The 13,186-nt window shown below is 33.6% G+C and overlaps 2 protein-coding genes and 1 non-coding gene across 7 annotated transcripts in view; 2 read left to right on the forward strand and 1 right to left on the reverse strand.

The window, feature by feature from the left end:
- The window catches only part of LOC123881706, a 22,536-nt gene extending 12,609 nt beyond the window's left edge, over positions 1-9,927 (forward strand). Inside the window, exons 1-15 of one of the 5 annotated variants that reach the window (XM_045930435.1) lie at positions 497-840; positions 1,211-1,405; positions 1,497-1,581; positions 2,975-3,077; positions 3,286-3,370; positions 3,576-3,662; positions 4,755-5,206; positions 5,464-5,545; positions 5,634-5,810; positions 5,897-5,950; positions 6,542-6,634; positions 6,735-6,803; positions 7,561-7,607; positions 7,793-8,509; positions 9,427-9,927. In XM_045930435.1, the coding sequence (XP_045786391.1) occupies positions 1,283-1,405; positions 1,497-1,581; positions 2,975-3,077; positions 3,286-3,370; positions 3,576-3,662; positions 4,755-5,206; positions 5,464-5,545; positions 5,634-5,810; positions 5,897-5,950; positions 6,542-6,634; positions 6,735-6,803; positions 7,561-7,607; positions 7,793-8,509; positions 9,427-9,805 (2,553 nt within the window). In that variant the 5' untranslated portion in view covers positions 497-840; positions 1,211-1,282 and the 3' untranslated portion in view covers positions 9,806-9,927. Of the gene's footprint in view, positions 1-496; positions 841-1,210; positions 1,406-1,496; positions 1,582-2,974; positions 3,078-3,285; positions 3,371-3,575; positions 3,663-4,754; positions 5,207-5,463; positions 5,546-5,633; positions 5,811-5,896; positions 5,951-6,541; positions 6,635-6,734; positions 6,804-7,560; positions 7,608-7,792; positions 8,510-9,423 lie in introns of those variants that run through there. The other 4 variants (XM_045930436.1, XM_045930432.1, XM_045930433.1 and 1 more) reach the window with 4 other exon arrangements.
- TRNAR-UCG lies at positions 937-1,010 on the reverse strand. Its single transcript has one exon. It is a non-coding gene; the product is annotated as a tRNA-Arg (tRNA).
- A 1,370-nt stretch (positions 9,928-11,297) lies between the features above and the next one.
- LOC123881710 (universal stress protein PHOS32) lies at positions 11,298-12,941 on the forward strand. Its single transcript, XM_045930442.1, has 4 exons — positions 11,298-11,575; positions 12,036-12,145; positions 12,272-12,390; positions 12,689-12,941. The coding sequence occupies exons 1-4, from the start codon at positions 11,401-11,403 to the stop codon at positions 12,783-12,785; spliced, it is 501 nt and encodes a 166-aa protein (XP_045786398.1). The 5' UTR covers positions 11,298-11,400; the 3' UTR covers positions 12,786-12,941.
- Positions 12,942-13,186: the final 245 nt, after the last annotated feature.

The raw sequence follows: 13,186 nt of genomic DNA on the forward strand, positions 1-13,186 counted from the left end.
ATATTTATCAACCGAGTTAAATTCACGAGGACAATAATAATATCATTTTATTAAAAGTTAAATATGTTTGAGGCCCTATAAATATGTGACTTTCTAACATTAGTCCCTACTCAAATTTTAATAAATTTTTAGTTTCTCATGTCTTTTCCATTTTGCAGGTTTAGTTTTTTTGGTTACAAGGCTAATAAAAAACAAAAGATAAAAAGAGAAAAAGAAAACTATTCTCTAAGGAAGAAAGTTTTAGCCACGTCGATTCAAAGAATATCTAAGAGATCTTTTGGGGGAGATGCGTGAATCATAAGATTATAATATGAAGAGACTCCAAATTTGGCTAAACAATCCGCACAATTGTTTTTCTCTGAGAGTGTGACAAATAGTAATTAAATGATACGGTTAATTAAATTTTTTATGACCGTAATTAAAAAAAAAAATTGATGACTAGGATGACGGAATGGATCTGACTTGTCATCATTTAACTGCATGGCATAATATGTGAAACCAAACCCCACACTCTCACTAACAAGAACCTCAAAACAACAAGAACCAAAACCCAAAGTCTCACTAACTCTCTCCTTTTATACACCACCGTCGACAAAAACAGTCTCTCACTCGTAATGGAGAGATAGATGTGAAACTCTTCTCCATCAACACTAGCAACCCGAATTAGATCTTCAAGGTGCGTGCGTTCGTTCGTTCCTCATCACCTTTATTTAAGGCATGGATATTTATGACAAGAAAAAAGCGTGCGTTCGTTCGTTCCTCATCACCTTGAAGTGGTGAATTTGGGTGATGAAGCAGAAACCTGTGTAGGAAATTGGAGAAGGAGTTGTGGGTAGTTTGGTAAGTTTACATTTCCCTAATAATTAATTGGTTGGAAACTTGGAATTGATTTTGCTTTGACGCAAAAGCTCCAATTTGTGACTTTGAAAAAACAATCGACCACAGTGGGAGTCGAACCCACGACCTTCTGATCCGAAGTCAGACGCGCTAATCCACTGCGCTATGCGGTCCTTGTTGAAATATTATTCCGTCGCTAGATCTATAGCGTCTATACTAGGGTTTTACTTGAGATTTGTCAATAATATTCCCGAGACTTCTCAATTGTTAAGGGCATATTAGTTTTTTCACCATAGCGAGCGCGAATACACACACAAAATAAAACAAGGAAAATCACTTAAAAATTAATTCGATTAAATTTCAATTTTTGCAGATCAAGGGATTCGAACCCTCATTCGTCATCTTCTTCATCACTCGCGAGTGAGTAACCGCTACACCAACCAACATGAGTTCTCCAAGTCCGTTACAGTCAGCTATGCTTATGGGTTCGCCTTGTTTTCCTAACGCCATTGCTTGGTCTCAAGATAATCTCATTGCTGTTGCTTCTGGAAACCTCGTCACTATTCTCGTACTCTCTCTCTCTCACTCACTCACACTCCTTTCTTTACTTAATAATTGTTAAATTCAATTGTTGACTATTTTTTGTACTTATTTGTCAGAGACCAGACTTGCCTAATGGACCACGTGGCTTGATTAAAGTCTTACCAAGGGAGCCTCTTATTGTAGGGTTTGTTCATAAGAAAGGTATTTTAACTACCTTCAAATTCTGCCATGTGTCATTATTGTGTACACTTTTCTTAGAATTTAGTCTATGAAATGAAATGAAACAAAGACACTTCTAGGATTAGATGTCTTCTGATGTCGGATACCTATCGGTGTCCGACTCCGACACTATACCAACACATCATCATTAGTCTTTTTACATTATGTCATTGTCTTAAATTATTATTATCAGTGTCGAGTTGTGTATATGTGTCTATGCTTTATAAGAATTGGTAGATAGATATAGACCATGTTTGGTAAAAAAATAGCGGATAGCTGATAAGCTAACTTATAGCTGATGAGCTGATAGCGGATATCTTATAAGCTAGCTTTTAGCGAATAAGCTAGCTGATTGAATTTGTAGTCTTTGGTAAAATTAACGGTTGAACTTGCTTATAAGTATGAAATGACATAAAAAAGATGTTTAATTAATATTTAACTTTTTTCAAGATGATAGAGGTAAAATTGGAAGAAAAAATGATAAGCTATAAGCTATAAGCTACTTGAAATAGTGTTTGAAAAATAAGCTCTAAGCTCTTTTATAAAAACCGTTACCAAACAGAGCTTTTAGCTTATAAGCTAGCTTATTGGCCTTCCAAAACAGAGTCATAGTCACTTAAGTTGTGTAAGTGCAACTTAGATGGTAACAATGGTAGAGACATTTGATATGCTAGCTAGTTCAAACCTGCAATACTCTCTTCTTTGCACTTAATTTAGTGTTTTAGTTTCACGGCTAGATAGACCGGTAAAGATCTCAGGCAAGCGTGTAGGATGTGGAGAAAGATATATATCATAGCTCATTAGGCAGGCCTGGCCTAATATATTTAGAGGTCTAAAGCAAATTTTACTGCAAGACATTTTAAAATAAGTAAAATAACACGAGGCTTCTAAAAATAAAATAAAATAAATCAAGTTTTGTTGAGTCCAAGGTTTGAACTTGGGTCATGAAGGATATGGGGCACTCATCTTGACTAACTAAGCTAGCCAAACATCTATAACTAGTTTGCCGTATTATATATTTATAACTATGATGATTTTTTAGGCCTTTTCTTGACACAAAATTTTGAGACCTTAAGTCCTAGCTTGGGCTGTTTTGTCATGCAGCTCATTTATCATTATTCTATTACTTCAAATTGCATTGATGGCGACATATTTTATTTTGAAGTCTAGTATGATCATGTTTGATTTGTGTGTTAATGAAACTACACTATAGCATACATGAACTGTTTCATGAAGTATCTTTGTGATAATAGAAGTGTGTGTTGTATTTGTTAAGGAACATTTATGAATTTTTGTGTTTATGATTATAGATTCATATGTGGTAATGTTAAATGAGAGTTTGAGGTTTTCAGTTAACAAGTTGAAATTGTCACAGATGTAGTCTCTGGGTGCCTCATGCCTACGTCTTTGTATCGGGATGATAAGCCAGTTGTCCAATCAATATCATGGTCTCCACTTGGCATGGCTGCCAACTCAGGGTACAATTTCTTATCTTTGCTGAATCATTGAGTCAATTTTTTGGGGATGGACATTAAATTATTCGTACTAAACAAAATGACACTAGAAATATAATAACTAGAGAGAAAGTTGGGGGTTGGCTTCTTATGTAGAAAAGGGTGTAGATTCTCACCCTAAAGATTTGATTATATGCATTTAAATATTATCTTGAGATTTAATTTGCAACAGGTGTTTGTTAGCTGTTTGTACCTCTGAAGGGCACGTGAAGGTTTATCGTCCTCCTTTTTGTGATTTTTGTGCTGACTGGATTGAGGTGTGTGCAATTGAAGTGGTCTATTTTGAATTGGAGTTAATGCTATATGTTCCGGTTTATAATATATAAAACATGTCTTCAAAAAGAACGTTATTTCAAATTTGTCAGCAGTTCTCATTTATGGATTTGTGCAATGCGGAGAACTTAAGAGTTTTAGTAGCCATATATTGTTGTAAGTATAATATGCTGTTCCTGTTCTGTTTAGGTTGTGGACATTACTGAAAGGCTCTTTGAATATCTTCAATGTACCGAGTTTAAAGGTGTAGGGGTTCCTTCATCAGATTTTTCTGAAGTAAGTTATCTCATCCACCTTTTTTTTTGTTGCTTTTCTTTTATAGTTCTTCATGCAGTATGATCCATTTACTCTTTATCCTCATTAATCAACTTCTGGTATCATCCATCGGATAACAGTTGAAAAGCTAAGAATCTAATTTAACAAATAACATGCAAATAAATGTTTTGAGGGAGGGTGATATTCGAAGTGTGTGTGAACTAATGTTATGTTACCGATATTATATATGTAACTAGTCTAATATGCTGTTCCTCTATACTTTTGTCATTTTGTACGATAGACGTGATGTACTTGTGTGACTTTTCATATGGTTTGGTCTCCAATTTCACCTGTAAGGTAGAAGTTATGTGCTTTTTTACTAAACTTGTACATGTGCTTCCAAGGTTTTATACCCATATCTTAACTTTCCAACTATGATTATATCATGCATAAAATGTACTTCCCATGGTACAGTACAGACCTATAAGTAAGCACAGTTAGAACCAAGATAAAAAATAAGTTCTCAAAGTTTAGTCTTCGTGTAAACCTGTAGCTTTAGGAAACTTTTCTGTGACCCCACCTTGTGTTCTCTTTGATTGCTCAAATGTAAGCAATTTAAACTCATTTCTTCTTTATAGCCTTTCCACAAAACCTTTCTAGGGATGCTATTCTATACTTTTTCCATATCAATGAAAACAATGTGTATATCTTTTTCATTCCTCCAATATTGCTCCATGAGTCTTTGTAACAATTAGCAAGCATTTAACTACCCTGTTACATTTATTCAAGCATCTGCATGGTATATTTTGTTCCATCCTTGTAAGCCATTAACTTATGTTTGTAGTTTAATATTTGTGCAATGTCATTTACTTTGTCTAGAGATAAATTGAGGAACAAAATGTGATGTAGTTTTTCAATTGATGTAGAATTAAAAAAATCCTTTGATGTTTCTTACCTTGTTCATGAAAAGTGAAATGCACCATTTACTTGATGTAAACTAAGTTTTATCTACAGTTAGTTGCACTCTAAACAGTATATCACTGCTCTCTTGTAAATAATGGTTAAGTTCTACATGAAACAATTGTGTTTAACTTGTCATCATTTGAATTTTAGGTTCCTAGCATTAGACCGTGTCTGCAGAAAAATGCATTAGCTCAAGCCAATTCTATCACACCTAATGATGAACTTTTGGAAGAAGTGCCCGAGAATCAATTGTCGCCACTGATTAGCGCTGATGAATATGCTTTCCGTAGTGCAATGCTATATTCACTCGTTGTTTCGTGGTCTCCCTTGCTGCGTGTAGCATCTGAATTTTATCCTGATCCCAATACAAGTGCTTCTGTCAGTCTTCTTGCTGTCGGAGGGAAGTCTGGTAAAATTTCTTTTTGGAGATTTTACCAACCAGATTGCTATACTATTGAGGAGAGTAAAACTCCAACTGCTGTGAAGTTTGTTGGTTTTCTTCAAGCACACGATTCGTGGATCACAACGATGAGTTGGCTTTTGTTTGCTTTCGATTCTTCAATTCCTCTAATTATATTAGCTACTGGAAGCTCTGATGGGAGGTGAGTTTGTTATGCTTATGAAATTGTGTGTTGTTTTCATTCCTTAGGTAACTGGTTGATATAAATACCCAAGGTGTGTATAAGATGCACTACTTTTGGCTGTGAACCTAGTAATCTATGTTTACTAGGTGTTCAAAGTCAAAGGTTTGATTTGATCCTTACTTTTCTCTAACTTCTGATTAGATTAAATTTTTCTGATGTTGCTTATTTTTTCACCTATTATCTGATCTAAGCTGAAAATATATGTGCTTTTGTAGTGTGAAGGTTTGGTTGGGTGACAATGACAAGCTGCTGAAATCATCGGAAGTTGATCAAACTTCCTTCTTGTTATTGAATGAGGTACATTCCACTTATTCTTTGCATTTCTTTTCGTATCTATCACTTCTTTGTGAATAATTCCTTTACGCACCTTTCAATTTCTAATTAGGTTATAACTGTCAATGCTGTCCCAGTTTCGGTACTTTCAGTAACTGTGCATGTTCAATACCCCTCCAAGATGCTTTTAGCCATAGGCAAAGGTTCCGGTTCCATTGAGATATGGCTATGCGACATATCTTCTAGGGAATTTGATAAACTTGGGTCATATGATGCACATTATTATGCTGTAAGTTTATTCCCTCCTTTTCTGGAGTTGGTCGAAGACTTGAGGCTGTATTTCTCAATTGATTTCTGCATAATTGTATCCTTCAGGTTACCGGTTTAGCTTGGGCATTTGGTGGAAGATTTTTGTGCAGCTGTAGCCAGGTTTTATTTTCCCTCAAGTGATTTGGGCAATTTTCTATGAAGTATAATTAATTAAATTTATAACTAAATGCCAAAAATATGATAATTATGTGGACATAAATACATTTCATAATTCATACCAAGTTGTCTATCTTCAACTAGTTACATTCTGTATTTTGATTTCTCTAGGTATTCAAGCAATTGCTTGAATATTTGCAGTTTAGAGTGTCATTTGCTATATCGTATTTAAAACCTCTTAATTTTCTATGCATGTAAGCTTCTAAAAAGTGATGAATCTGCTTAATCTTCTACACCCGGAAAAAACTGAGCTGCTTAAATCATCTACAATGATTAATTTCCTGTTTATGTTAACTGTGAAGAGTTCTAAAGCAAGATTTGCTAATTAAATCAAACGTCAAACTCTTAACAGATTCCTTTCCAAAAAAAAATAAAAATTCTAACAGATTCATATACCTCCAGCATAATGTTGAATGTCCCTCTTTCATTTTTTTTCCATATGGTTGCGAAGATGCCCATTAATTTTTTTAGTGCCTTCAATGAGTATTTGGAGATGTATTTATGATTGATGCGTGATTGCTCAAATGTTGGTAGGATAATTTATTGTGTGGCTGGATTTTGCATGAGCGCCGCCTAGAGGAAATGACCACATTTTCTGAGATGCCCCGTAGTAACGATTCAACCGGCGTATGATGTTACCATCCTTATTAGTTTCTATCTTGTTTTTGGTTTTGATATTTGTTTTTCACTTTTTCTTACTAAACAAAATATACATTTTTCCTTGCAGCCTTCAAGAGATGCATTTGATTCATGTTTTGGAGTAGCTGTGTCCCCCGGAAATCTTGTTGTTGCAACTGTATGATATTTCTTTTCCATTTTAATATTTTCCCTCAAATGTTAGGATATTTTGGTGTAGCCCCAAATCAGAAAAAAGGTAGATGAAATTAGTAATCACCAAAGGGTCCTAGTCTCTTCTTGGCTTTTAATATGCAAGCTGGCGAAGACACTACTGCACTCACCATCATCAAAGATATTCACGGAATTGCTTGAGAAATCCCTCAGCACACAATCAATTATATTGGAACCACATAAATAAGAAAACTAAGGAAACAAACTATATGACGACTATACAGATAAAAACAAAAATTTATGGCACTAAGGTTATAGATTTTATGCATACAAATCTGAGGACCTTGCAGAAACTTTGTGAGAATATATACAAGTTGATCATTAGCGTTCACAAACACATTAATTTCCTTAGAATTTTTTCTTGGTAAACTGACAATTGAGTTCTATAAGCTTGGTTCTATTATGAAAAAACCTAATAGCTTGGAGTGCATCACCTATCAATATGTGAACGAACCTGATATGCATTTGAATATCCCACAATATTGGCGGTTCCTTTGTTTTCTTTCTTACGAACACTCTCGAACTGAGCATTCTTAATACATCGTAAAATTCGAAACACTGCATCCCAAATTTCAGCACATGGAAATTACATGAACAAACCTCTTTTCTTCTCAAGGAATATGTTGAATAGATTGATTCCCTTGCTTTTAATTTGAACATGTTATTATGTTATTGCTGAGTTTTGTTTTGCTTGTTTATTGCAGGTTCATTGCTTTGATGTTGTTAAACTGAATCGAATGTATGAAGGAAGGTATAAACATAATTTCATGGCTACAGATTAGTGTCCTTCCTTAGTGATTGAGTTTCTCTTGAAAGTTGAAACAAGAAAAAAATTTGGGGGCTTCATGTTTACACTCCTTGGCTAATATTTTAATTTTGTCCCTGTAGTTTTCTAAATAGAGACTTTATGAATTAAAAATTGACAAAATTGGACAGGATTCTGAGGGCAGCTATTGAATACTTATGGATTGGTGGGCTACAAGTGGATGTTTGGTTGAAATCTCCCTCTCCATGTTACATTGAAGAACTTCCCAGTTTTCCAGAGAAAGAATTAACTTATTGGGCGGCCAATATCATATGGTCTTTAAACCAGTATCAATGTCTTGATAAGCCTCTTGTTTTTTGGGATATAATTGCAGCATTATTGGCTTTCAAGGATAACAAGTCAAAATATGTAGAATATTTAGTGATCAAATGGCTCTCGTTATCATATCTGGGATCTCGTACGAATCTTCCTCCTGAAGAGGTGTTATCACGTGTCATTTCAAGGTTGTCAGATGTTCCTTCTCGGTTGCTACACTTGCTCAATATAATGTGTAGACGTGTAATGTTAGCACATCTGGATGCTGATCAGATAACCACAATAAACAGCAAAGATCATAACTTAGAAGGTGTATGTCCTGTCATTGAAGAGCAAATGTCTAATTGGATCAAAATTCTTTTAGGCAGTGAAAGAGAGCTCCGTGAAAGGCATGTGGGTTTTAGTTTCTCTGCTGTCAAAACTACCAAGTCCCATCTAAAAGCACCTCCATCGCAACCTGGCCATTGGTATCCTGTTGGATTGGCACAGATGGAACAATGGGTTGCTTTAAACAAGGAACAGATACGTGACCAGTTGAAATTGATTGCATCAAAAGTTACTCATGGAAAAAGGTACTGCTTGCCTCTACCTGTATATTTTAGACTGTTCCTCTTTTCTGTTGCTTATTGTATGGTTAGTTGTGAGAAAATATACTGCTTTGTTTATGGACAGATTTTTGCGTTCTGATATTAAGGATAATGATTAATATGCATTAATATTTTCCCAAAAAAGGTGGAGAATGACGATATGATTGCATTGGAAACTGTATATAATTGCAACGCTGTTCTTTTTCCTTTTTTTTTTAGAACTTGATGCAAACCAGAAAGTAATACACAAAATGGAAGTATAGCTTAGTGTATTTTTTTTCTTTTTGAATAAGCTATGTGAAATATATTACCATAATTGGTATAATGAAACTAAATGATGCCTTTTTAAAATCATTTTACTCATCAAGCAGTACATTACAATCCATTGCCATTCATGAGGATATAGGTTCTTTCTGTTTTGATGACCTTTTGTCCCGAATAAAGAAAATTTTGCTTTCCCTTTTCATTCAAATGAAAAATAGAGATTTTGTTGTAATTAATGAAGCTAGAAATGAAGCCACTATTTCTTCAAAAAAAAGAAATGAAGCCACTAGGTTTGTTTGGTCTAGTGGTGAGGGGTTTGGCTAGTACGCTATAGGTCCTAGGTTCGATTCCCGGCTCATTGTAAACCAAAAAAAAAAAAAAAAATGAAGCTAGAAATCATTTGCCCAAGAAGTTTTTCCACAATAAATTTTAGAAAAATTGCAAAAGTAAATTATTGTTATAATTTTGTAACATTTCCTTTATTAATTTCTTGCATCTGATAGAAATATGCTTACATGAATTTCTTGCAACTGTGAACTTGTTTCTATGCATGAAGGGTACAGTTATAGAATATTGTTTATTCAGTTCAGAACTTAAAATATGCTAATAACAATATTATGTATTCTCTTAAATAGCAGGTTTGCAACCAAGAGATGTTCAGCAGTGGAGTCATGCAGTTATTGTTCGGCATCTGTTCCATTTGAATCACCAGAGTTTGGTTTTTGTCAAAGTAAAAAACGCAGTAATGATAACGTTAAACCTCACAAGTTATCGAGATGTGCTGTTTGTATGGAGGTTTGTCCTAGTAGCCCCCTATGGTTTTGTGTATGTTGCCACAGGTCTGTGTTTAGATTGGCACCGGAACCACTTTTTAGAATGTCTTCTTTTTGTCTAGATTCAGACTCTTCAAATAGAACTTCCTCTGACGCAGTATCCTCAAAACCATTGTGTCCCTTTTGTGGGATACTGCTACAGAGAAAACAACCTGATTTTCTACTTTCTCCTGCACCTGTATAAGAATATTAAACTATTATTTGTTTATTATGAAAGTGTATAGTGTAATTTTAAGAGGTTTTGCTGCTTGTATCACACCCTTATCTATTGTGTATTATACATGAGAGGTTACTTATTTGAAACCACTAGAAACTTATTCAAATCATAAATAGAGAATATTGCTAGCACTTTTGTTTAGAAAATTATAGAGTGGTTTTGAAAATTATAGAGTGGTGTACGAAGAGTTTTAGAAAATATTTACCAAAAGTCAAAATTTATTTCAACTTGTGAAAAGTTATTATTTTAAAGTCAAGTCATATTTTTTTTTTTTTTTTGTACTTTTCAATATATAAGTGCTGGTTCAAAAACACTATTCCTAATGCATTGACACGAGTTATATTCTTCTAGAAAGTCTTTAAGTTCAACTCGGTTGCCAATCTTACAGTGTTATTTTTGTTTTTAAGCAATAAAATTGTTATTTTTTCTTAGATGAAGCAATAAATTTCCCTCTGCAAGATTTATTGGAATAAAAATATTGTAATATAAAGTTTCATGCTTTTCATACAATTTATCAGAAAGATCAATTTTATTCTGTCAATTTGATTATAGAATCAAACATAACAGAAAAAGATATTCCTGAAAGCTCCATGATAAGATGCTATAAAACACTTCCTTTAAAATAAATTTAGACTAGTCAATACTTTCTATTACCCAAAATATCATTAGAATAGGTAAAAATATATGTAGATATATATGCAACTATGCATGTATGTGGGACAAAATTAAATAACATAGGTGTCTGTCAATACTAAAGGAAAGTAATAGGAAGACAAAGTTATAAATATTTTTTTACAGCTTATCTATTTCTAAAATCAACAAAAGAACCCCTTACAAAATTAGCTTTAAGAAGCATAGTGATTTAATTAATTAATTAGAGAAGAATAGTGATTTCAAGAACAATCATATTCTTTGTTCTTTTCTAGAAATGTCATTTTTTCAACTAATTAATTAACGCACGCACTTAGAAGCTAAACATAAAAGATTGGTGAATTTGCGAGACATGACAATGACATACACCTGTGTATGATGGCTGTATCTCAGTATCTATACTTTTCTTTCTGTTTCTTTGCAAGGAAAACAAGGTTCAATTTCTTCATGCCTTTCACCTTTATTTATGCTATATTCCATACCACCTTTGGTATTACTGTTATAAATTCCTATGAAGCACGGACAGGAACACGGAACACACACAGACACGTCGACACCTAATAACTTGAGAAAATGACATGATTTAGTGTAATTGTAAGTGTCAGTGTCATGTTGGTCTCTGACACCGACACGTGTCCTGCACTAGGATATGTCTAATCTGAGGAGTGTTCGTGCTTCATAGATAAATTCCCTTCACTTATTTCAAAGGAATAAAAGTACAAAACAAACTTTGAGAAATTCGTTTCCCTCTTTTTCAACTATTGAGAAATTCCTTTCCCTCTTTTTCAACTAGCACTTTCTTGAACTTTCTTCTCTGTCAATTCCAAAACCAGCCAAACAACTCCTCTGAACCAAACACCATCTATAAAAGGGAAATTATTGCCCTAAATTATTACAAACATCAGTGAAATATGGCAAACACACACATAGTTGGAGTAGCCATGGATTTCTCTCCTACTAGCAAATTAGCACTTAGATGGGCTGTTGATAATCTAATCAACAAAAATGATCAAATCATCATCATCAATGTTCAGCCTCCCTCAGCTGATCACACCAGAAAGGAGCTTTTTGAGAGCACCGGTTCACGTTAGTATCTCCTTATCTATTCTCTTTGTTTATATATATAACAGTACTTGCTGCATCATAATCTATGATATTTTAAAGAATGTGGTTGAACAAGTTTTAAATCAAGGTCTGTGAACATTATTTGGGCCACGGCTTCAGGGTTTTTACTTTTTATGTTTCTGTGATCGCAATTGAAGTCAGATTGATTGTACTTAACTGTGATTATTTGCAATATCAAAGATTACACGCAACTGTCACCGCGACCACTTTTGAAAACCTTGGTTGATACAATTTCAAATTTCAATCATGGTCCCGTCGTAGAGCCATAATTGTTTTTTATGTTGTGGCCCAGATTGTGACCACAGACTTTTGTTTTTAAACCATGGTTGGCACATACTACATGTTGTATACTTATATGATAAATTTGTACTTATGCTGCATGATAACTTGTGTGTGTTTTATTTTGTTAATGGATTTGCAGCTTTGGTGCCTCTAGAGGAATTAAGGGAGATAAACTTTACAAAGCAATATGGTATTGCAAGGGATCCTGAAGTCATAGATATCCTTGAAACTGCTTCCAAGACCAAAGGGGTATTTATGATGTTCCTTATTGTGTTAATTTCTTGTTATACAAGAAAGATTGAGAAAGTATGGTGTAGTTAGGACAAATATGATAAATTTGTTTTGAGTGTTTATTCTTTTGGTGTTTTGAAGCAGGTTAAGGCAGTTGCAAAAGTATACTGGGGAGATCCAAGGGAGAAGTTATGCAATGCTGTGGAAGATCTTCATCTGAATTCATTGGTTGTTGGAAGCCGGGGTTTAGGTACCATTAAAAGGTACTTGCTAATCGCTATTCTCGGTTTTTTTTTATTTGTCACTATAAAAGTTTTCTTTCTATTTACTTGTCGTTTTCAAAATTTAATATAACATTAATTTTTATTTTGTCAATAATACCCTTAAATATCTAAGAATAATTATAAGTACGAAAAAGCAAATGATCCTATCAAAAGTAACAAAATTCATTAATTTTTTTGGTATGTGTAAATAATCTTAAAACGACAAGTAAAACGAAATCGAGGGAATTCAATTCATCTTTCAGTAAATTAACTTGAAGATTTTTTTTTCTTCTTTCAGTGTTTTGTTAGGAAGTGTTAGCAAGCATGTGGTGACAAATGCTTCTTGCCCTGTCACTGTGGTCAAGGGAACTCAACCTTCCAAGTCTAGGCATTGATCTCATTATGAATTTTTATTTCTTTGGTTTTATATACATATGGAAAAAATATATCACTTCAAGTATTGTACCCTTTGAAATGCTTTGGCTAGATTGAATAATTGTCTTTTTGGCATGTTTTGCATATATATGAATTTTAGTAGTATTAGTAACCAACCATAATTACAATATATTTGAGTACACCTCTCATAATGATAGTTATGCTATGTCAATGTGTCATATATGGCTGCAGGCTTGTTTACAACAAATAAACTGAGAATTCAGTTATACAAACACCAATAGTTTTATAATTTTATAATTATAAATAATATTATTTATAATTGGATTATGAAATCAATCCCTATTTCCATTGCAAATTGAAGATTGAAATCAATTCATATATGATCAAAACATGAATAGTA

The sequence above is a fragment of the Trifolium pratense genome, linkage group LG4 (assembly GCF_020283565.1).
Source record: "Trifolium pratense cultivar HEN17-A07 linkage group LG4, ARS_RC_1.1, whole genome shotgun sequence".
NCBI lineage: Eukaryota > Viridiplantae > Streptophyta > Magnoliopsida > Fabales > Fabaceae > Trifolium > Trifolium pratense.